The sequence below is a fragment of the Canis aureus genome, chromosome 36 (genome assembly GCF_053574225.1).
Source record: "Canis aureus isolate CA01 chromosome 36, VMU_Caureus_v.1.0, whole genome shotgun sequence".
Classification (NCBI taxonomy): domain Eukaryota; kingdom Metazoa; phylum Chordata; class Mammalia; order Carnivora; family Canidae; genus Canis; species Canis aureus.
Genome location: NC_135646.1, coordinates 13,243,687 through 13,269,206, shown reverse-complemented (window position 1 = coordinate 13,269,206; position 25,520 = coordinate 13,243,687). Strand labels below are relative to the sequence as shown.

Here is a 25,520-nt window from a genome sequence, read left to right as displayed (position 1 = left end):
TACACTCAAAGTTTTATTCTTTCATCCAGTTAAACTTCAGAATAGTCTCATTGATTTATAAAAGATAAATCCATTTGGAATTTTGTTCAGAATTTGTGACGCTATGATTTATAATAAGAAATATATGCTTGGCTTTAGTCCCTGTTTCTGTCACTGAGCTCCTAAAACCCTTAGAATTTCCTGAATGATGAAAGCAACAAAGGTGTCTTTTGTTGTTATTGAGGTGACATTTGGACTACACTTATGACTAGGGGAAGGCTGCTAGGAGAACCAACCATGTGATTGAAACTTTTAGTCAGGCCCCCTGATCTCCAGGAAGGGCTGGAATTTGAATCAATTGCCAGTGGCTAATGATTTAGTCAAATATGTCTGTGTAATGAAGCTTCCAAAAAATGCCAAAGAGGGCGGGGTTCAGAGAGCTTCTGGGCTGGTGAACATGAGGAGGTGCTAGGAGAGTAGTGCCCCCAGAGAAGGCATGGAAGTCCATGCCCCTTCCCCATACCTTGCCCTAAGTGTCTCCTCTGCCTGGCTGTTCCTGAGTTGTATTTTTTTTTTTTTATAATACATCAGTAATCTAGTGAGTAAACCGGTTTGCTGAGTTCTGTGAGCCACTCTAGAAAATTAATTGAATCCAAGGAGGGGATCATGGGAACTTCTGACTTAAAACCTGACAGTAAGAAGTACAGGTAACAACCTGGACTTGCAATTGGAATCTGAATTTCAGGGGTAGGGGGAAGGGTAGGTCATGGGAATCTCCATCTGTGGCCAGTTGATTGGAAGCATAGGTGAGAACCTGGGCTTATGACTGGTGTCTGAAGTAGGAGAGAGAGCAGGCTTGCAGGACTGAACCCTTAACCTGTGGAATCTGATGCTGTCTCTGGGTAGACAGGTGTCAGAATTTAGTTGACAGAATGGACCCAGTTTGGTATCCAGAAAATTGGTTGTGGTGTGGAACACCCCTCCCCCGCCAACAAATATACATGTTGACATTGGGTTCAGAACACAAAAGAAAATTACATTAAGCTTATAGATTACTGAGGGAAGGATGAAAATCTTTAAAATATTGAGAATGTATCCTAATAACAGTTTGGGGCACCTAGGTGGCTCAGTCGGTTACACATCCAACTCCTGATTTTGGCTCAGATCATGATGTCAGGGTTGTGAGATCAAGCCCAGTGCAGAACCTCCTTAAGATTCTCTCCTGTGGGGCAACTGGGTGGCTCAGCTGTTTGACTGCACCTCAGGTCATGATCTCAGGGTCCTGGGATCAACCCTGGGATCTAAGCAGAGGAGTCTGCTTCTCCCACTCCCTCTACCTATCGCCACCCAACTCTATCCTCTCCAAAATAAATAAATAAATAAATAAATAAATAAATAAATAAATAAATAAATAAATAAATAAATAAATGTTGTTTATTAAGATTTTCTTAAAAAGTGTTTTACCATATTGTTTGTGGTGGTCCCCAAGTACCCCCAACTTCCTGTATTATTCTGTTTTAGTAGGAGGGTGATGTTTAAGGCTAACCTGTTTAGTGCCTATACAGTCTTTCCTAGTTTACCCTGATAGTAGTCATTTTTTAAAGTCATATAGAACAATGGTCAAATCTACATTGAAAGTTAGATATTTCCTACATATTGCTGATACCAGTTGTGTTAAATTAACATTTCTTTCCCCTACATTTTGGAATAGATGTTTATCTTCAGCTTATTGGGCCAAATGTTATTTACATTTGAACATAGTAAGTTGTCAATTTTGTTCCTCATCATCTTGCCATGAACCCATGGCATTTACCTATTGTTACTTCTATTGAGCTCTTTTTTTCTTCTGTTGTCAAAATGAACATATTGCTTATATGTAAAAAAAAAAAAGCCTTTGATTTCTCCATTTTTGTCTTGAGTTCTGAAATTTATTAATTCATTCAAATAAATGAAGATAGGCACTAATCAAGTAAACAGTATAATAAGTTATGCTACATGCTATGAAGAAAATTGGAACAGGGTGAAGGCAGACAGAGGCCACTCTACACAGTGGTTGAGGAAGATCTCTCTTGAGGGGATGACATTGGAACAGAGCCTAGATAAAACCAAGGCATCCAGGGTAGAAATTTCCATGTAGAAGAAGAGCTCTGAAGCCAGCGTAAGTTTGATGTAATCAAGAGTAGTAAGAAAGCCAATGTGGCTGAAACACAGCTTCTAGATGTATCAGGATTGGTTCAATCAGGAGAGAGAAACTAAACAGTACTTGAACAGGGAAAGTTTAATATAGAGAATTATTAAGTATGACAGGACTAGAGTATTAGAGTAGAGAGGGAGTGGCTCATAAGAAGTTAAGAGAATTCTAAAGGATATAGGAATCGCAAATATAATGGAGCAATCACCAACTTTCAGAGTCATACGAAACACCCAGGAGAGATCCCGTTCTTCCCAGGATTGAGATTATGACCCTGTTGGAGAGGGCAAAGTTAGGACTCTATGGAGATTGCAGAGAAGTCACTGTGGTGCTGCACAGGGGAACCTCCTGGGAATTTCCTCCTGGAAATCTACTCTTTGGAACTTGTCAGAAATCCAACCCTCTAGGTTGTTAGAGAATGCTATTCATGGGGAGATGTCTTAGTAGGGGTGCTCTGCTAAAAAGCCTCCAAAAGAAAGTGCCAGGGAAGCTGCTGGCCGCTGGGTGCTGCTGGCTACTGGACATTATGGAAGCTGAGCAGAGAAAGCTGTGTGTGGTGCTAGAAAAAAATATCCATGCTGCAGAAGTTAAGCTTATGTATCTTCACATCCCCTGGGACATCTACAATTATGTATTATACTGTGTAATTGTATAAACTTATTTTGTAGTGAAATTAAGTTGAACACCAAATGACTGTTACCATGTATTTAAATTGAATAATAGAATTTCAGAACCTTGAGATTTTTTAAATTAGCTTTGCTATTTTATATGAATATACAGCTATAGAATTTTCAAAATGATTTCAAAATTTTGAAAATTTTCTTCATAACCTTTACTCATTTAGTACTTTGCAATTTCCCTTGATTCTTTTACATACTATTATCACCAATAATAGATTAAAATAGCCAATAAAGTACACAAATACTTCCATTTCTATCAAGGTAAAAAAAAAAGCCTGATTATATAAAAGGAACATCGTAATCTGAACCTCATCTATTTCCCTAGACACTCCTCATCATTCCCACCCAAGTTACTCACCAACTAATACCAACTAATTGCTTACTCTCCCCCACCTACCCAAAACTCATGATTTTTTACTCCACTTTAGTGTAGGCATGGTTTCTCTTCTGACTGAAATGCTGATGTATCCTCCTGCCCCATCCTCAGCTTTGCCTAGCTAATTCCTACCTATCCTTCAAAATTCTTTTTAACCTTTCTGCTTCCAGGAAGCATCTAGCAAAAGTGAAATGAGTGAGACCAGTTGGGAGGGTAGAAGAGTAAACTAGACAAAAAATAAGTGGAGGAATAAGTAAACAAATGAGAAAAGCAGAGCTATAAGCCATGTTATGTCACCCCTTGGAATGTTTGATTGCCAATATAATCATCTTCTTTCTGTCATTGGAAACAGAGCCTCTCTTGTGATACCTCCATGCCAAAGGTCCCGCTATGCCACCTACTTTGATGTTGCTGTTCTTCGCTGCCTACTGCAGCCCCATTGGTCTGAGGAAGGCACTCAGTGGTCTCTGATGTACTATCTGCAAAGACTGCGGCACATGTTGGAAGAGAAGCCTGAAAAGCCCCCAGAGCCAGATATTCCTCTCCTGCCCAGACCCAGGAGCAGCTCAATGGTGGCAGCAGCTCCCTCACTAGTGAACACCCACAAAACCCAAGTAAGAGAAACTCCGTCCATTGTCTTTTTTTTTTTTAATAGTTCCTACAGATTTATTATAATCTATCTGCTGCATCTTTGGCTTTTGCTCTACCACATATATACACACAGCTCGAACACTCAAGAGAGCCCTGATGAGTGGCCCAAACTCAAAGATTACAGCCAATCGGTAGAAAGTCAGGAGCCCCACCAGTCTGCTCCTCTCCTGTTCTGCTGTCTGATGCAGCCATACCCACGTGTCAGAATCATCATCTAGGTCCTCCATGCCAGGGGGAGGTCTCTTGGTGTTGACCTTCCTCAGAAGCTCTGCGTAACATTCCACCTGAGCCAGCTCCACCTCATCCTCCTCTTCCCAGTCCCTCCAGTTATCAAAGTCCATAGACAACCACACTGGCTTGATATCCTCTTTGGTGAGTCCACCTTCTCCTTTCAGTTCCTCACAAAGCAAGTAGTGGAGTAACAAGAGTGCTTATCCTGGGAGTCCTTGGAGTTCACCTTAGCATAGAATTCAGTCTCATTGTACAACTCCACTCCACTGGCATTCTTGCAGCTGAATACAATATGGAGGTCTTTGATGAGCAGGTGTACCTCGGTGCTGTCCTCAACACAAAACTCCATGAACACATACTTGGGCCTGTTGTACCACAACATCCAGGCATGCTGCCTTGCCGTGGTGGCTCCCGCTACCCAGTGGTGTTTGGAGGCCAAGGCAAGGACTGCTATCTTTAGATCCTGGGGACACCCACAGAAGCTGCCTCATGGCCCTACAGCCAAGGGATCTGTACTCTGGAGAAAGTCGAATGACTTGTCCCAAGCTTTGTTCATCTCTTTCTCCAATGCTTAGTGCATTCAGTGTCTGATTCACAATAGGCACTCTAGTCCATCGTCTTTTGAATCCACAACTTTGGCCATAGAAGGTTCTCTTGTTCTCCTATGCATCCATTTCTTTATTCCAGTGCTATTTTGTTGGTGGTTTACTCTGATGCTATTATCCTTTCCCTTCTTTCTTATATTGCTAGACCCTTTTGCTTCTTTTTAACATCTAATTTGCCATTTAAAGAAGGGTATCGAAATGCCTCTTGCTCACACTAGAGTTAAGACCTGTTGATCCAGAATAATGGAGAATTGGTCCTTCCAGCTAACTGAAGTACTAGTTAATAGAGAGCTCTCACATACAACTGTTAATTACTGACATCATGAAATGTGTGACGTTAGCATTTTACTGAACATGGTTTAACATCTTTTGCTTGACTCAAAATTTTTTAGCACCTCAATATCATAATTAGAGATATGTCTTGCTATTGCTAATAGTCTTGCTATTTATTATAGATGTTTGGAAAAATAAACTGACTGTATGCTGATTTGATGACATCCCCCTGAAAACCACTTGTTAATAAACAGATGTGCTAATATCAGCTTGGACCCTTTCTCTTTCCCTCTTTCTCATCAATACTATGTGTTGGATATGTAGAGAAAAAGTGTGATTTGCAGTGTATTCCAGTTGTTTGGTTTACTTAAGCATGAATTGGCTATGTCTGAAAAAGTCTACATATTCTGAAAATAAACATGAGCAATATTAGAGTGAAAGGGAGAGAGACTTTCTTTTAATAGTAGATGATTCTGCCCAAAGTAAAAATCTCCTTGGGTGAATCATTAAACAGAAAAAAAAATTTTTTTAGTGAAGAGAGAAAATGAGATACCTGCCTCCTCCCTATTTTCTTAGCTTTACCGAATATGGAGCTTTAAGTTCCCACTGTTGGAAACTCCAAATGGGAGTTACACTTGATATATAACGTATCTCTTCAGTAGCAGAATATGGATTCTAAGAGTCTGGACACACACGTGAAATACTTCATAAATATCAAAACAGTAGGCACATCCCTATTAAAAATATGACAGCTCAATAAGAAAAGTCTTTGGATATAAAGCCCTAAGTCCTTGATTGTAAAGTCTACCTTTATTGTCTATTAAGGATCTCACCATGAAGTGTAATGAAGAGGAAAAATCTCTTAGCCCTGAGGCCTTTTCCAAGGTTTCGTTGACCAATTTGCGTAGGTCTGCAGTCCCAGATCTTTCTTCAGACCTTGGCATGAACATCTTTAAGAAGGTGAGTAGAACCACTTATGCTCTTTGATACTTTGGTAATCAGTAGGACATGAGGTAATGCTGCAGAATGGGACGGTTTGGGAAAGGAACCTTGAGGAGAGAAGTCAGCCCCCAGTTCTGACACTGGCTTGCAGCATGACCTTATGCAAATCCCTCTATGTGCCATGACTGTTTCCCATTCTCAGTGTTGCCAAGCTCAATCCTGATGATGTGTATAGGGTACTTTCAGTCGTGTGATGGTGGAAGTAGTTGTGGTGGACTTGATGGCTACCTATATTTGTATGGTTCATCTTATTTTATCAAGCATTTTAGATAAATGCTTCTCACTTAACCCAATGAGATCCTAATTTTCCATATTTTGTACCTAAGAAACTGAGTCTTACCGAAGTTCTCAGAGTGATGGGATCATCATGGAACATTTATTCTGCAAGTCATCTCCAGCTTAAAGACAACAAAATAAACCAAAAAAATAAATAAAGTAGAAAATCCTTACAGCAGATCACTAGATTTCCTACCCACACAACTTGTTATATGTCAAAGCATAGGTTTCCATTCAATAAACATTAATTAAGCATTCATTAAAGATCTAAAGAAATTAAAGATGGAGTTGAGTGTACACTTGGGAATCACCTAATCAGGGTTCAAATTCTTGCTCTGCCACTTTTCAACCTTTCATGATCCTGGCCAAATGATTCTTTTATTTGTAAGTTTGGTACATTATACAGTTACCTCAAAAGGTTATGAGGTAGTAGTGAGATAATGAATGTAAAATCCTTATTTTGCCTGGCACTTAGTAAGTACTCAATAAATGTTAATTATTATCAAAAAAGAAAGGAGCTGAGCCTTAGAAATTTTGGTAGTTTGTGAAAGGTTGAATCCAAACTCAAAACCAGGGTCTTCAAGCTAAATAGTTCATGCTCTTATGAACCCACCATTCCACCTCTTTTTCTAAGTATGTGGAGCTAATTAACTAGGAAATGTATGTGTAGTAGCTTCATTTCCTATTTTTTTTAAATAATTAGTCAAGTGTGTTCATGAAGGACATAGAACATATTATTAACTTACCTATGAGCTTAGTGTTGCTAAGCAAGCAGTCATATCTACCTTCATTGACAGTGCAATGATAGGCAATAGCTGTAGTTTTTCTAAAAATGTTGCTCATCATGGGGGAATAAATTTTCAGTACTGAAGGCACATGAGGATCTCTGGGGAGCCATAAAATTTCACGTGCCCAGTCCCGAACCCAGACCAATTAGGTCAGAATTAATACAAGGCCAGACATTGGTATATTTTAAAAGCTTCCCAAGAAATTCTGAACTCTTATTTATACTGGATTTTGAACTTGTTTGGTAGGAGTAATAGGAGTAATGAGTTTGTACCAATTCATGCCTGCGTCTTTTTTGACTCTCCTTATGGACACTGGCAAACACTTGAAGTTGTCCAACTGGAAAAATTGATCTCAATCCTGGAAAAATGGAACAGAAAATACTGGCTGGTCCAAGTGGTGACTCAGGGATCCTATACTCTAATCCAGTGGTTCTTAAATTGTAGCGTGTATTGGAATCACCTACCGGGCTTATTAAAATATACCTTGCTAGGCCTTACCTTCTGTGATTCTGATCTAGTATGTGTGGGGTTGAACCTGTGAATTTGTACTTCTAATAGTTTCCATGTTGATACTGGTGCCACTGGTCCAGGGACAACCTAGCCCAGCAGAGAGACCCAGGGAATAGGTTACCTTTTGCTTTGTTTCTTTCAGTTTTTAAACACATTATGGAAATTTCACCCACCTTTATTGGATGATACTCTGTGACTTTCAGGGTTTCTTCTTCCTGGAACATTCCTGTATTACTTTTTAAAGATTTTGTTTGTTTATTCATGAGAGACACACAGAGAGAGGCAGAGATATTGGCAGAGACAGAAGCAGGCTCCTCACAGGGAGCCTGATGCAGGAATCGATCCAAGGACCCAGGGTCATGCCCTGAGCCGAAGGCAGATGCTCAACCACTGAGCCACCCAGGCATCCCAGAACATTCCTGTATTTTGTTGCAAATTACAGAGCCCTTTGGGAGGCAAGATGCCACTTCTTCTTTGCCCTGTGCCTAATCCTTTACCTCTCATCCTCACAGTTCAAGAGCCGCAAAGAAGACCGAGAGAGGAAAGGCTCCATCCCATTCCATCACACAGGGAAGAGGAGACCTCGAAGAATGGGAGTGCCATTCTTGCTTCACGAGGACCATCTGGATGTGTCCCCCACGCGAAGCACATTCTCCTTCGGAAGTTTCTCTGGGCTTGGAGAAGACAGACGAGGCATTGAGAAAGGAGGCTGGCAAACCACCATTTTAGGTGACCACAAGGACTTTTCAAAGTAGGGCAGAGCTTGAGTGACCTGTTTAGAAATCTGGATCTAGGGCTCCAGGGCAAATCTGCATCTTTCTTGAACAGTGTAGTCAAGAAATGTGGGCCCAGATGCTACATCTAGTACCAAAGGAATGCAGATAATTTAATTAAATACAGAAGAACCCTGTATAATTAGACAGGTTAATGGCCCTATTTCTTTGGTACTCTAGATGTGGAAATATGGCCTGGAAGAGTCCTATGCATTAGCTTTCGTTGTGAATCCAAAGGCAGACTTTTACTTTGGATATTGGAAAAGGAAGATGTAAAAAAAAAAAGAAAAAGAGGCTTTTTTTTTTTTCTTTCTTTCTTTCTGGATGGCATCTTAAGAAAGCCAGCTTAAAGCCAGAAACTGACAGCTAGCTGGGACTCTACTTCTGGTTTCTGGCATTTGGCTTAGATTGGGGCCACTCTTATGGCAGGCAGCTTCCTCAGTCGTCTTGACCTTGACCATTCCCAGAACCAGCCCAATTGCTGCTGCTTGGCTGTGTCTCATGCACCTAATGTCCCTTTACTCCACCTGCTGTCCTTTGGAAAGACGAACTCTCAGGGGAGAATCTTTCGTGTTCAGACCCTCTTGTGGTGTTCTTGTCCATCTCAGGGAAATTCACCCGGCGGGGCAGCTCGGATGCAGCCACGGAGATGGAGAGCCTGAGTGCCAGGCACTCCCACTCCCATCACACGCTGGTGAGCGACCTCCCAGATCATTCCAACAGCCACGGAGAAAACACTGTCAAGGAAGGTGGGTCGGAGGCAGCACCTGCCGGCGGGAGTTCAGGTGCCTTTTCCTCTTTCCTGTTTTTACTCCATGTCTCATTTTCATTGTCAGCTGGCTCCTTGTACGTTTTGAAAGCTTGCATTTCATGTATTATATCGCTTGGTAAATTCACTTGTGAGCCATTCTTAGGATTTCTTTAGGAGCAGAAGCTATTTGATTGCATGCTGCAACCACCAGACCTCTCAGAGGCAAGGCAAGCCACTCATACTTGTTTTCCAAAGGTCATAGACCCACAGGGCTAGAAGAGGCTTGGAAGACAGCTATAGTCAGTACTTTGGTCCCCAGAAGGATGTCCCTCTAAAGGGCCTGCCCACCTTCAGTGGGAGGAAAGTCACTGCCTTCCAAGCCTACCCCTTCTTTTCTCAGCTGCTATTTCAAAGAGGTGCCTTCCATGCTTTATGTGGAGAAAACTGTGTATCTGAGTAGAATCCCGAATTGGTTCTTATTCTGTACTCTTTACCAATGAATGGAAATGTAACTCCTCTTCTCCCCAGAGTGTGTTTCAAGTATTTGATGATATCTTTTTTTTAAGATTTTATTTATTTATTCATGAGAGACACAGAGAGGGGAGAGAGAGAGAGAGAGAGAGAGAGAGAGACAGAGGGAGAAGCAGGCTCCATGCTCCATGCAGGGAGCCTGACGTGGGACTCGATCTCGGGTCTCCAAGATCATGCCCTGGGCTGAAGGCGGTGCTAAACCGCTGCCCCAACCACCACAAATTTATGTTCCATTACTCTTGAACAAAGGAGAAAAAAAATCCTCATTTGCTATTGCTTAAATACCCTAGATAAAACCAAATATTTTACTCGGCCACAAACTTGTGGGGGAAATACTTCAACTAAACTAGATGCTAAAAACATTAGCAAATCCTGAACATGCATGGATCCTACCGGATAGTATGATCCGCCACTTAACACTGGGTAAAATCCACCTGTTAAACAAGAGTTACACTCTAGCCTGGGTCTTAAGGAAGCCAGTTGGAATCCACATTTTCTATAGCCTTCATTATTTTTTTTAAAGATTTATTTATTTATGATGGACACAGAGAGAGAGAGAGGCAGAGACACAGGCAGAGGGAGAAGCAGGCTCCATGCCGGGAGCCCGATGCAGGACTTGATCCTGGGGCTCCAGGATCACGCCCTGGGCCAAAGGCAGGTGCCAGACCGCTGAGCCACCCAGGGATCCCCTATAACCTTCATTATTTACCAGATATTACATGGCTTTTGACACTCTGAGGCAATTCCATGGAAATTGAGAATAGCTTTGAGACTACAAGTCAAACATCTATGACGCTTCAGCTGTGATTGTGCTCATGAGAGTGTAACTGTCTGGCACGATGTTGCAAGCTGACATGGGGAGAACTAATACATGGCTTTCTTTTTATTAGTGAGATCTCAGATCTCCACTATCACAGTGGCAACCTTCAACACCACCCTGGCATCGTTCAACGTAGGCTACGCAGACTTTTTCAGTGAGCATATGAGGAAGCTCTGCAACCAGGTGCCTATCCCGGAGATGACACATGAACCCCTGGCTTGTGCAAACCTGCCCCGAAGCCTCACAGACTCCTGCATAAACTACAGCTACTTAGAGGACACAGAACATATCGATGGGACCAATAACTTTGTCCACAAGAATGGCATGCTTGATCTTTCGGTAAGAAGCTTATCAAAGCTCGGAAGATACAGACTCTTTGATCTAGTTTTTAGGATGTTGGGAAAAACAGGCATATAGGTTCTTAGCAATGTTGAACCTCAAAATTAAAGGGCTACCTGTATAAAAAATTCCGTGGATGTGTCAACCATTACAGAGGCACCTTTCCCTTTTTTTCCCCAAGCATTATACTACATGACATGTGATCTCAGAATATGTTTATAATCCAAAAACATTATCAAATCCTGAATATGCATATATAAAATGTACATAAATGTGTGTGTACTAAGTCCCCTTTTTTGTAAAATAAGAGAAAAAGTTCTCAGTTTATTTTCTTTCATTATATAAGCAACATGACTCCAAACCTCCCGTGTAGCAAGGGAAAATGAATAGAAGCCCATTAAAAGATTTAAACTTGCATTCTCAAGAATGCCTGTCTTGATTATAGTTATTAGCAAATGAAAGGGTTGTTATAATTTACAATTATATTTCACAAAATTTTTTATTTCACATCAGAGAACTGGCTCAGTAAATAATGTAAAATATTAAAATCAATGAAAGGACATAATTTAAACATGCAAATATTTTGCATTTAAAATTGAAGTGTAAATAATGATACAATTGTGAACGCCTCAATGTTCCTCTATCTTGAAGATATGGAAATCATTGTTTATCCATTATTGACAGAGAGTGCAAAGCAGAGGATTAAAGCACTCTGATTTAAAAAAATCAGCTGACTATGAGAATATAAGAAATAGTGAAAGGGACCATAAGGGAAGGGGGGCAACTGAGTGGGGAAAAATTAGAGAGGAAGATCATGAGAGACTCCTAACTCTGGGAAACAAACAAAGGGTTGCAGAAGGGGATGTGGGTAGGGGGATGGAGTGACTGGGTGACGTGCATTAAGGAGGGCACTTGATGGGATGAGCACTGGGTGTTATACTATATCCTGGCTAATTGAATTTAAATTAAAATCAGTTGAACAGGTTTCCATTTGGACAAAAAATTACTGTCCCATTAATTCACTGTTCTTCAGGATCCCTATTAATTGTCTCTATTATGGCAATTTTGGGATACTTAAGTGAGATGATACATAGAATCATCTTTTTAACACCTACATTTTAATTCTTTGGGTGACTTATACTCTATATTAAGCATATACACAAGGTTCCAGTGCAGTTTAGATAGGAACATCTAAAGATTACCTGAATTATTCTGAAATGCAAAAAAACAGCCCAAAGAAAATGGACTAAACAGAATAACCAAATCTTTGTAGGAAGAGGTAGTTCAGGCAAATTAATCAGCTTCTGTTTATCTTTGTCTTCTCCTCAGGTGGTTCTGAAGGCTGTTTATCTTGTCCTTAATCATGACATCAGTTCTCGTATCTGTGATGTGGCGCTGAACATTGTTGAATGCTTGCTTCAACTTGGTGTGGTGCCTTGTGTAGAAAAGAACAGAAAGAAGAGTGAAAATAAGGAAAATGAGACTATGGAGAAAAGAGCAAGTGAGGGAACCTTCCAGTTCAAAGGAGTATCTGGAAGTTCACCCTGTGGATTTGGGGGCCCTTCAGTTAGTGGAGCTGGAGATGGTGGAGGAGAAGAAGGAGGAGGTGGAGACGGAGGAGGTGGAGGAGGTGATGGAGGAGGAGGTGGAGGAGGTGGTGGTGGACCTTATGAGAAGAATGATAAGAACCAAGAGAAGGTATGACTGAACCACCTTCTGTGTTCTCGTGAAATGTTGCCCCTAATTTCTTTCCAGTGCCTGCTTGCCAGCAGTTGGTAGACTCAGAATCACAGCTAGTAACTAAAGCAAGGAGATGGTGAGCCTAGATATCTCTTTACCGGATTCTCACCAGGCATTAGCAGAAGTGGTTAGATGAAACTGTATCTCAATTCAGAAACCACTGCTGTTCAAGCAGTGTTAGAGCTAATTTCCTGGTCACGTATGTCTTCAGGGTTGTTATCTCAGTTACACTATATTACCATAATTCTCCGTCTGCCAAGAATAGCCTCTTTCTCAAGATTTTCAGGCTCTGACCAAATTGAGCAGTGTTTTCTTCTCAGATTGCCATAACAAAATGCCATAGATTGGGTGGGTTAAACAACAGAAATTTATTTCTGACACTTCTGGAGGCTGGAAAGTCCAAGGTGAAGGTTCCACAAGGCTTCTTAAGCTTCTTATGGGTTGTAGGTGACTGCCATCTGACTCTGTGCTCACCTGGCCTCTTTTTCTGTATACACACACATACACACACACACACACACACACACACACACACACAGTTCTCTGGTGTCTTTTCCTTTTTTTTTTTTTTTTAAGGATTTATTTATTTATTCATGAGAGACACAGCCAGAGAGAGGCAGAGACACAGGCTGAGGGAGAAGCAGGTTCCCTGCAAGAAGCCTGATATGGGACTCGATCCTGGATCCTGGGATCACTCCCTGGGCCAAAGGCAGACACTCAACCGCTGAGCCGCCCAGGCGTCCCTCTCTGGTGTCTTTATAAAGGTACTGATCTTATCAGACCAGGACCATTCTCATGACCTTACCTAATCCTAATTACCTCCCAAAGGCCACATCTTCAAACACCATCATATTGGAGCATAGGGCTTCAACATATTATGAATTTGAGGGGAACACATTCCTACCATAACAAGCAGTATAATTTTTCCTCAAAATAATGTTTTTTTCTCTTGATCTAAGGGACACATTTTTGGGCAGCCAATTTCAATCACTATGGAGAAAAGGGAAGAATTTTATTCAGCTAATTGATTGGTTTATTGGTGTTGGTTTGAAAGACTAGCCTTGGCACTCTCATGTCTCAGTGTTTCACATCTCATGATTTTAGCTTTCTTATTATTGGTTTTTCCTAAATTTAATTCCCTTTGCCTTGGTACCACCTTGTTTATGATCTCTGAACTTAATGCCAAAAATTAATCTTCTCCTTTAATTTGGGTTTTAGATAAGAATTATCATAGCTTGGGACTCTTGGATGGCTCAGTAGGTTAAGCGTTGGACTCTTGATATCATCAGGTCTTGATCTCAGGGTTGTGAGTTCAAGTCCCTGCATTGGGCTCCACGCTGGGTGTGGGGTCTGCTTAGAAAAAAAAAAGAATTACCATAACTTAAATTCACATAACATACACTGATTTCAGTTCAGAGCTTTTGTTGGAAAATGTTCAAATGCTAACAAGTTGAAATTAACAAAATATTTGAATCTCTAACATGTTATGATGTGTACACATCAGGTCAGGTGTTTACACATGTAATATGACACTGTGCAGAGTTGTACCATCTACATATTTAAACTATGAATTGGCCATCATTTCTTATAGGCTGTCAGGTTTTTATATCTGTAAAAGTGTGCAGTGTTCCTTCCTCTTTTGTAATTTCTTCTCCATCTCTTTCTAGTCCCAATTGAATTGACCTATTTTTAAGGTGCATTTATCATCTCTGTTTCTTCATCTTATTATCTACTCCTATCTTCCTAATATTCTGAGTCTCTGATCCAAATATCCTTCCCCATATTCTTGGGTTTACAGAATCTTTCCTTTAGGATTTTCTTCCTCTGCCTTCACCAGAAATGTGTATTTTCTAATTCTATCATTCAGTACTCCATGTTCCTATCTTTGTACCAATTCGTATGTCACTGAGGACAATCCCCAAATCCTCAGATCTCACTCTTAACTAAATTTCCATGTTGTACCGATTCATCTAAGCTGGCTACTCAAAGAGCTAATAGATGGTATTGTATCCATTATAATATTCAACAGAAAATAGAAAGAAAAAATAGAGCTGTGAAATTTTAATAGGCTTTTAAAAAATATATTATTTACCTATTTGAGAGAGAGAGAGCATAAGCAGGTGGAGGAGCAGAGAGAGGGAGGGAGAAGCACAATCCCCACTGAGCAGGGAGCCTGATATGGGACTTGATCCCAGGACCCTGAGATCATGACCTGAGCAGAAGGCAGACCCTTAACCGACTGAGCCACCCAGGTGCCCCTTGATAGGCTTTTATTAGTAAAGCTTAGATATTCCAACTAATTAAAGAGGGCTTTGTTATGTATCCTAAGAATGTCTGAGGTCCATTGTTAGTATTATATTTTTCTTTAATGTTCTGAAATGTTATCCAATTGGTATCTGCATCTGATTTCTTATTGTAGACCTGCAAGTCTCTTGCCTATTTATAATCTAGTTATTATACTAAGTACTAGATAATATAAACATCATTTTAACTGAAGTTATCACTCTTGATTAGATGGGATTTTTGATATCAGATTATAAGACAGCTACCAAGATACCAGTGTTTTGTAGTTAGTTCTGGAAAATACTATTCTTTGTAAAACAAAGAATCTATAAAATAAAACCTAACCATAGATCAAGTCATGTTTTGTGATTCTCACGGTTCTGTTCTGCCCTAAATCCCTGTTACCTTCAGTGAAATCAGAGAGTTTATCTAATTTTGCAACCTAGTAATACCAGAAGCATGGGGAATTTATTAATTCAGAAAGGAAGATCTAATTTCTATTTCTATATTTGCTACTGACTAACACTGAGAGCTTGAAATGTTATTTAGTATCTGTCCTGATTTCTGGCTGTAGCTTGGTACATCTTTCTGATTGTCTCCTCTAAGTGGAACCTAAATCCTAAGGACATCTGAAGGTGTAAAGAAAAATCTAAATCTGAATAGATACTTACAAAGAGCTTTTGGAGCTAGAGATTTTTTTAAAGGAACATATAGTAATCTAAAAATGAACATAAACCAACCTTCCAAATCAGGCTCTAGGTGAACTTTTCCGAGACACTGCTTACTGCCTGTGGCTGTGCAGCTTGTGCACTACACAAGGCCTCGTGGCTAATGGGGCAAGGAGGAACTGAAATCCAGTCCATGCTCTGCTCACTGAGATATTCATCCCAGGAATAGCTGCATCTATAGCCCTAGCACCCCAGGGCTGCATCTACCTACAAGGGCTCAGCTTTTTCTGACTCATCCGCCCACAGGAATGCCTTTTCTAATTTGCACGAAGTTGCCTCAAAGGAGAGCAGTGTCCCATACCTGGAAGTAATAATTAACATTTGTTTTGCTATTATTATGTGTCTTAGCCTCATGGCTGTATGACATAGGTATTATTATGATTCCCATAATCATAGGGTGGTTAAGTGGCTGGCCTAAGGTTACAGAGCTAGTATTTGAATCCAAACTAAAACACTATTGAATTGGTGTATATATAATAAATAAATAAATGTTTATTGATAAGTCTGAGTCTTCCATTTGCAACCATCTGATCTATAGAGTTCCCAGGAAACAGACTCAGATGTGCAGATGTGTGCAGGAAGTTTCCTGGAGTGTCCTCTCAGGAGCAACATCTATGAGGTATAAAAGAAGCAGGCTGGGGGAGAGGGTGAAGTTGCACTTCAATATAGTTGTAAGAGAGCTCAGCCCATCACACAAGGAGCTCTAAAGCAAGGATGACTCTTGAAAGTGATCTCCAAGTGGGGGAAGGGAGCCCCCTTTTAGAGCCCCCACCCTCATTCTTCCTTTGACCAGCCATTGGAGGCAGACACCAGAAGAGTATAACCTTAGATGAGGCGAGTCTCCTTTATTTTTTTTTAAGATTTTATTTATTTATTCATGAGAAACACACAGAGAGAGACAGAGAGAGAGGCAGAGGGAGAAGCAGGCTCCATGCAGGGAGCCTGATATGGGACTCAATCCCGGGTCTCCAGAAATCAGGCCCTGAGCTCAAGGCGGCGCTAAACCACCGAGCCACCCGGGGTGGCCTGAAGCAGGTCTCCTTTAGCTAAGAGCAGTGGCTAGTTAGGATCCCAGTAGAGAGCTGTCAGCCAGCAAAACTAACAGGCTCAGAGAATGGCCAGTTCTGCAGGGGACATCTCAGCACTACATCCACTACATGAGCCTGTAGACTAGAAAAGGAGGACCAACTGTATATAACTTTAATCCAAATTATGGATTATGTCTAGATAACTCTGTCTCTTTCATTTCCTACCCACATTCAAGTACTTTCTATGTGTGACTTCATTGTTTCCATAGCCCCCTGATCCACAGGACAATGGAAAAGCCCTTTATCATTTACAGAACAATGCTTATCCATTATTTTCTTTGTTCTGCACAGTATGCCAACATAGGGAAATTGTTAGGATCCTTCTGCCTCTTTGGAAATAATTCACAGAAGTTCATTTTTCTAGAAGCTGTGTCCTCCACTACTAACAAGGATTAAATGGAGCAAAAGAGAAGATGAAAACCGTTTTCATTATTCATCTCAGGAGGGCTTCCTATTTACCCTCAAAGGAAGAAGCAAGCTGAACATTGACAAATCTCTCACTTTGCTGGTGCATATTACAACACAGTGAAAATACAGAATTAGAAAATCCCTTAAAAATGTAAGAAGTTGCCATGTGATTTCAAAGTTCCAGACTGTGATCACTTCCAGAAATTTAGCAATGATCCTTGCCTTATGGCCCTATGAGAAACCTGATGGATGACGGTAGCTTCTGGAAAAATCTATTTGCCTTCATCACTGATGGTGCCCCTTGTCTCTCTAGGTGGTTCTCATAGTCTGCCAAGGATACAGAAAGCATGTTTTCTAATCAAGAGGTCTACATTCATATCTTTTAGCACTAGAGGGTGATCAAAATGCACATTTTTCTTTCTTTTAAATCACATACTGGATTTTAGAAAGGTTAACTTGCTTGTTGAGCCCTTGACAATTCTGTTTTTGAAGTTGCACGTGCTCACCGTAAACATATAAAACTTGGTTTAATCACAAAATGGAATCTCAGCACCAAAAGGGTTTTGTGACTAAGTTGAACAGACCTCTTTCTTTCTTGTTCATGGCACTAGGATGAAAGTACACCTGTAAGCAACCATAGGCTTGCTCTCACCATGCTCATCAAAATAGTGAAGTCCTTGGGATGTGCCTATGGTTGCGGAGAAGGACACCGAGGGCTCTCTGGAGATCGTCTGAGACACCAGGTATTCCGAGAGAATGTAAGAGAATTAAAGTAGATTCCATTTCCTCTCCCTCTTCCCTGTCTCCAATTTGGGAATGAGTCCTTTGACAATGAGGGTCAGTGTTCCCTGAAAAATGCTGTATTTCATTAGGGATGATTAATGCTGATTCGGAGTGGGAGGATTCCCACAACATATCTCAAGACCTCTAAAACCCAGGCTTAGGAAAGTTTAATTGGGAAAACACTTCTGCCTTGTGCCTAGGGGCAGACCAACTCCCAGTTGGTGAAAGGGTATATAATTGGAATGTGGAAATTAAGAGTTTGAAAGACCTTTGCAAAAATGAATACATTTAACAAGCCTCTGATGGTCTGTGACAAATGACTTTTTAATCATATGCCTGGGTACTATAGAAACATACTTTATAGTAAAGAAAGGGGTCAAAGTTTAGGACTATTTGTCATTCTTATGTGGATATGGAAAATGGCCCTTATTGGGACAAAACAGGACTGGAAAAGTAGCCAGTCATGTTCTGGCTGCTTTGTTTGAGAATGAACCTTGAACTCCTCCGTGTTGGAGATCATGTCCCCCTGAACTGTGTGAAACTTGGAACTCTGCGCTTGGGTTTGCAAAGCATAATTCTGTCATGGAACATGGTCATATTCCAGCTCCTTTTCATTTGCCTCCACCGATTGCTACTTTTCTTTTCACTCTTGAGCAACAACTCACCTCCATAGCAAGTCCCCACTGGGACGGTTGCCTCATGCATACATTTGAACTGAAATCATAAGAAAATATCCTCCTGAAAATAAGGGTTTTAGGCAAAATTGTGTCCAGGAAACCCTTTGACATAAGATGGCAGAGTTTTAGGATCATGTCAAAATCTGATGCCAGCTCATTTTTTTCTTGGTATTAGTTTTTGTCATGAAATGTTCACACAGTCCTAGCATGCTCAGTTTCTTTCTGTCATCTACCCATCTACCCATCTATCCATCTATCCATTTATCCATCCTTGTCTCTTTCTTTTATATTCTTTATGTTGAGTTATATTAGTTTGTTGCTTGTATATGGGGGGTTATATTCACAGTAATTAACTTCTAAATTCTGAAGCATGACAACTTTGACCAAGATCTAGATTTTGAGGCTCCAAATTTAAAAATCGAAATAACAATAAGGCAATAGAGACTTGACGTTGCCCCCATTTGGGGGCATGTGTATGTGATTTTTAATGTGTGATTTTTAATTCTATCACAGTATGAATAAATGTCTTCAAGGCTAAGACATTACCACTCCTCATACAGAAGACCAATTTCCTGAAATGAAACACTAAAATATAATAAGTGTCCTACTTTAGTTTGCAGTATACACTGGTTATGACACCAAAACTTGTCTTTCTAGACTTGGAGAAAGTAAGACTAGTTGTGTCACAAGCCATTGGAGAGACCATTTAATGCTTAGGAGTCCACCATGCTTTCCTCACTGAGACTACTGAACATTTCCTATCAGTATGTCCAGACAGTTTTTGTTTTGTTTTGTTTTTTTGTTTTTTGTTTTTTTTTTCCCAGTTTTTGACCTGCCTTCTCAGCTTTCCTGACTCACATCGTGACTCTTCTATTACCTTGTAGCCCAGTTTAATTTAATACTCATTATAGGGATTTTATTGGTCTATCCTTGTTCAGCAAATACATCATCCAAGAGATACAAATTCGAGAAATTATCTCTGGGAAAGTCTAATTCAAGAAGCTGGGTATTTGCAAATTTCTAAAACATTGAATTTTCAGAAGTTACTTAAGATGTTAAGAATATTTCTTACTTCTACTGGATCAGAGCCTTTATATTTAAAAAAAAAAAAAGGAAGAAAGAGAGAAAGAGATTACTTTAATGATATTCATCAAAATGCCTGATAATTCCAGCATGTGTTTTTTAGGTTAATCATTTGCTGGTAGTCCCAAACTATCGAAAGGGAATTCACTCTGACAGTTTTATATCTCTTGGAGAAGTTTAGAACATTCATTCAGAATCAGAATACTTAAGGTTCAATATTCTGATTCTTGCTTATTAAACTTCCCATGGAACTCATTCAGATGTGCTAATAGCCTCCAAAGAGTAGATTTGAAACGATGCTGTCTTTGGTGTGTTTTGTAGAGAAGATAGGACAATTTGTGCTTCAGGGCATTCCAACCCAGAATTTTAAAGTGCTTCGTAAGTATAGCAATGAAGATCTTCGCAAATTCTTTATGGGATAATAATTAAATACTTCTTCATGTAGGAAATATGTAAATGCCTTGAAAACATAATTTTGTAGCAAACAGCATTTATTTTGTAAGGAAAAAAAATGAGCTTGCCTGAGATCTAGCAACCAATAACCTCTCTGAAATAAAAACACCTAATTTCACAATATTCTAGGACCTAGTAAAGGGAGAATGAAAACAATTATCAGTTCACCTGACTTTGTGGTATAGATGGAGAGATTACAGCAAGGTCATACCAAGAAGTTTATTGCTAATTCCAAGACTGAACCTTTGAAAATCTTTCCTTTTTCCTCTCAAATTTTCCCAGAATCCTTCCCTGGGCCTTGATTTGTCAAAGTAGTGATGTAACTTAAGTTTTCTTCTGGGAAACCATTAAGGGCCTACCTTGTAAGTTTGAATTCTTTGGGATTGCTGCCTCCATTCTTTCTTCCATGATTATGCCTGGTGGCCCAAGGTTCTCTATCCTCAATTAAGGTGGTCCTCACCCAGCCACCTCTCTTTCCTTGATCCTTAGCCTTTTCCCTCAACCTAGAGTCTTCTCCTGTTATTTCCCCCATTTCATTCCTTTGTCATGGACTTCCTTATATCTCTTACACAGAATGTGTCTTCAAGATATCAACTAATCTCTATTAATCCATCATGGTCAGTTCTTTTTGAAAGTGGGTGGTATCTGAATAGGTTTTCCCCAGTCATTATCTGGATCCTTCATAGGACCTCTAGGATTAATATTAAAGAGAAATAACCACAATAAAGGGCAAGACTCTGACTCCTAATTTTGGTTCTGCTGTGAACCATGTCAACTTGGACAAAGTCCTTGACTTCCGTGACCTTCAGCTTTCTCCACTGCAGTATGGGGATACTCATCAAATCACAGAGGTATGAAAGTCAAGTGTTGTTATGCACTTACAAGCAAGAAACACATTTTAAACAGCAAAGCACTATATAAATGTGATTTTTCTCTTCATTGTAGGACAGGGCTGGGAAGCTTCTAATGACACCAGATAATATCTATACATTCTGTCTGTGGCCTTCTGTAGCCAGTGACTGTTACTTTATTTGTTCTGGTGGTGAGATAATTCCCTTTCCCTTTGCCAGACGGCAGAAATATTTGCTAGATCGTATAAAATATAATTGTGAATGGCAGGGTCTAGCCAATTAATGGGCACTTGATTTTTATATCTATAAGGCCAATTTTTGTTTAAATATCAAACTTTCACATTCAAATGCAGACACATAAATAAGCCAACTAGACTTGCTTTTATCTTATGCCTCCTTCATGCTTCAAGGATCTTCCTCTCGTGGCCAGATAAGAGGACACTGGATACCCACTTCCTATATCCCTCTCGCCTCCTCCATTAAATCTACCTAAGTTCAAAGTAGCTGAAAATGGGAGTGGTACACCTCTTCCCGTTGCACAACGTCTTTGAGCTAAACCTGGATTACCAATTCTATAACCTGCCTAATTTTTTTTTTAACACTTTGGGCTTTTTTCACTGAGATCCTAAAATCTAGATCTTGGTGAAAAGATTGAATTCCCCTGGCCCCAGCATTAGACATTAGCCTTGGGTTTTACTTGGAGCAACCCTTCTCAAAGTAAAGTCTCTCCTACTACTCAGCTTGTCTCTGCCTTTTTCTTGCTCAGACAAGAGGGACTAGCAGGAGTGGCCAGCACCTGCCAGAAGGGAGGGATGGAAGCCTTTGCCTTCTGCAGGCTTCTATCTCAGACTAATGGATCCCTATCTTAAGCTGGTACCTGTGACTTTTTCACTTTTCTTCCTTCATTGCAGGCCCAGAACTGCCTCACTAAGCTATACAAGCTAGATAAGATGCAATTCCGACAAACCATGAGGGACTATGTGAACAAGGACTCTCTCAATAATGTAGTGGACTTCTTGCATGCTTTGCTAGGATTTTGTATGGAGCCAGTCACTGACAGTAAGTAAAGCTGTGCCAAGTTCCAGGAGAGATCACTATAAGGTGAAGCAGGTAGAGTTTCAGAGGTACCCTGAATATGTGGAGATAGAATTTAGAGGACAGTGTGTGTGTGTGTGTGTGTGTGTGTGTGTGTGTGTGTGTGTGTTTGTAATAGGGTCTAAATAAAAGCTTGAGCATCATCTATGATGACACATTTTGGTGGCTTTCTGATGACAACTTAACCTTAGCAAAGGGGATTTGGTAAAGCTGTGGCATCCTCACTGTTGTTAGCCCCTCAGTCCACTTACCATCACTCATGGCACTCCTCTCTGTTTCATACAACTTTCTGTTGTATGACAACACAGAAATCAAGGAACAAGGGAGAAGAAAAAAAAAAAAAGGAACAAGGGAGTATATTCATGAGTTCAACAAATATGAAATGAGTACCTATTGTGTGCCAGGCTCAGTGCATGGAGATTTTTTTCACAAAACAGGAAAGAAAAGATATATATATATATATATATATATATATATATACACACACATATATAAAAGATATATATACACACACACACACACACACACACATACTAGTAGTAATGCAATTTTGATATATATACACACACACCATATGTATATATACTGAATTTTTTAAAAACAGGCAAATGGAAATATAGGTAGCCCATCAACCATTTCATAGCTTCATTGCTTTATGAAAACCCCATCATAGAGACCTGTGGTGTGGGTGGAGGCGGTGAACACTAAATTCATGATAAATCAAACACCGTCAATACCACTCAAATGCAATACAGTAATGAAATGAAAATGATGTATGAACCCTGAGTTGAGTAACATACACATTTTAATTAGAACCCAAGAAGAAATAACTTAATATAGCCTTTTATGGTTTATATGACACATGTATGATAGTTGACTAACTTTTAATGAAGATCTATTTGATTACTTCTTTAACTTGTGTAGCTTAATGGAAACATTGTCTTGAATTGGTGCCTTTGCATTCCAGACAAGGCTGGCTTTGGAAATAACTTCACCACGGTGGACAACAAATCCACAGCCCAAAATGTGGAAGGCATCGTTGTCAGCGCCATGTTTAAATCCCTTATCACACGCTGCGCTTCAACCACGCATGAATTGCACAGCCCTGAGAATCTGGTGAGAAGTTCATCTCTTCTTCCCACAGGAGTTCTTGGTCTCTGTTCTAGGAAAAGTTCTCAGTCGTGGCCTTGAGAAATACCAGTTTGGAGTCTAAAAGTGTGCACTTTAAACTCTATTTTCCCAAAGTTAACAGTAGCTCATGGTAGAGCGTCATAATGCATTTCTCCTCGTTACTCATTAAACTACTTCAGAATTGACTTATCTTCCTCTCCCACCTCATAGAGTCTGTGGTGGTTGCTGAGATACTTACAAAGTACTTTGAGGCCTTGAAAAGAAAGAGGTGCTAGAGCACAGACCATTAGCTCATGAAATATTAAAGAATATTATACCAAGCATTTTTGAAACCACGTTTACTTTAAAAATTAATGTAACTATCCTGCTGAAATTAGTTTTGTTTTCTTTTATCGAACACCACAATTTTTTAGCTGCTCCTCATAAATGACTCTGTTAATTAAACCATTAAAGCCACCAGTGTGCGGGAGAAGAACCATGCCTCTAACAAGTTAGTGCTTAATAGCTGCCAAGGAAATTGTGGTTTGGGATACAAAAAGTAGATTAAGGCTGATGAATCTACATGAACAGATGAATTCAGTTCTCTCTGGGGAGTAAAGAAATGTTTCACTATTTTACCAATTTGTTACATATTGTGACTTCTATGTAGAAATCAGCCTACTTATACATATTGACACTATCCGCTAATCTACCTAAATCCAGGAAATCATTTTAAGCTATTCTAAACCATTGAAACTATTCTCATAACTTGAGGTAAACTAAAACTCTAAACCAAATGGAATTTAATTTTGCTGACTGTCAAAGCCACCTCAGCAAAGTTCTTGGAGCTTGAGAAAAGCATGGGCATCATCCATGCATTTAATTTGGTCATGGCAAGAAGTACTTTGACAGGTTAATTATAATACGTGTGAGCACTTTTTATCCATTTTAGAATGCAAAATTAGGTATAGAAGAAATAACTATTTCTTCATTTTCTTTAAATCATCTTAGTTTTTGACTTGGAACCCCCATCCCACCAGAATGGCTGAAAGTTGTACCCCAACATTCTTGGGTTTCTCTACTTCATGCAGAGATCTCAAGTCTTTGGTAGGACTTAGGACCTGAGAAGCTCCATGGGTCTCAGTCATCCGTACAATACTTATTATTTCACATACTACTTTCTGCTGTGTGCATGGGGCTGGGCGCTCTGGTGAATTTGGAACCCTCATTTTTTGGGGTCTTGTCCCTTCTGCCGGGCAAGCTGCTAAAGAGTACAATGAGGGCACGAGATTTTTCTGCCCAGAGGACCGAAAAACACTTTCTGTGTTTTCCTCTGTTACTGTTCCTTCTGATTTTTTTAAGGGTCATGGACATGATTGTCCCAGTGATCTTAGATTTTGAAAATCAAAGCTATCAAGGTAAGTGTTTCTGAGGCTTCTGTCTCTTGCTTTGCCATGAACCTTCCCTAAGGCAAAAAATACAGTAACTACCGGCTTGAAGAGAGAGGGGGAATGCTGAATGAAAAGGTTAATATCTCAAAAAAAAAAAAAGGTTAATACCTCAAGAAAAAAGGTCATATATATTTTTAAATGTGGATTCATCGATAGATTGGTTTTCATAACCCTGCATCATCTTTAGTTCATAGTCAAGTTCATGTTCAGATGGCCTTCGACATACACATTTGTTAAATATGTCCAACAAAATGCACTGTCCTTGAATATTATGCTCTGCTAGAAGTGTCTAGAGGTCTGAGCATATTTGACCATAGTGATACAGAGAATTTGGAGAAGCTGAAGAGGAACTGAAATTTCTAGTCCAAACAAATTTCTGATCACCTTTTTTTTGCAGGCATCTCTTCAGAAGTCGTAATTAAGAGAGAAAATTAAAGCTTGGGAGTCCAGCAGTTTAAAGTGTAAATTGATGTCTTTCTAATGATACAGCCAACTTTCTGAATATGAAGCATGGTAACCATCTTTTTTCATACTAAGGATGACAGGCAAGGTTCTTGGTAATGTTGCCAGAGGAACAATGGAAAGGCCGTGTACCATATACCATCTGTTTCCTTGTAGTAAATGTCTTCCTTTTACGATGCTAATGCTAATCCAAGCCTAAGGAATTAACTTCTCCCTCTCTTCCTGTGAAAACCATTTAACCACACAACTTTCCCTCTTGCATCCAAACAGGGGCTGTATTGCGACATCCGTCAGCTGGTCCAATTTATCAAAGAGGCTCACGGGAATGTCTTCAGGAGAGTGGCCCTTAGCGCTTTGCTTGACAGTGCTGAGAAGTTGGCACCAGGGAAAAAGGTGGAGGAGAATGAATCAGAATCTAAGACTGCAGGCAGTAAAAGGTTGGAAGCTTGCGCTATAAATATTAGTGTTTGCCTGATGTCAGTAGAATGTAATTTGTTGTCCTGTCCCATGTGGTGCCCCGTATGATGTGTAA

The 25,520-nt window shown here is 40.0% G+C and overlaps 1 protein-coding gene and 1 pseudogene across 14 annotated transcripts in view; one reads left to right on the top strand and one right to left on the bottom strand.

The window, feature by feature from the left end:
- UNC80 (unc-80 subunit of NALCN channel complex) overlaps positions 1-25,520 on the top strand; it is a 215,487-nt gene that overhangs the window by 38,782 nt on the left and 151,185 nt on the right. For 8 of the 14 annotated variants that reach the window (XM_077885391.1, XM_077885384.1, XM_077885386.1 and 5 more), the window contains exons 8-17: positions 3,579-3,840; positions 5,812-5,946; positions 8,075-8,291; positions 8,944-9,120; positions 10,508-10,776; positions 12,106-12,474; positions 17,635-17,781; positions 21,782-21,929; positions 22,933-23,081; positions 25,259-25,425. In XM_077885391.1, coding sequence (XP_077741517.1) covers positions 3,579-3,840; positions 5,812-5,946; positions 8,075-8,291; positions 8,944-9,120; positions 10,508-10,776; positions 12,106-12,474; positions 17,635-17,781; positions 21,782-21,929; positions 22,933-23,081; positions 25,259-25,425 — 2,040 coding nt within the window. The remainder of the gene's footprint in view (positions 1-3,578; positions 3,841-5,811; positions 5,947-8,074; positions 8,292-8,943; positions 9,121-10,507; positions 10,777-12,105; positions 12,475-17,634; positions 17,782-21,781; positions 21,930-22,932; positions 23,082-25,258; positions 25,426-25,520) is intronic. The other 6 variants (XM_077885390.1, XM_077885389.1, XM_077885393.1 and 3 more) reach the window with 3 other exon arrangements.
- Positions 3,903-5,211, bottom strand: LOC144305786 (putative protein PTGES3L pseudogene; annotated as a pseudogene).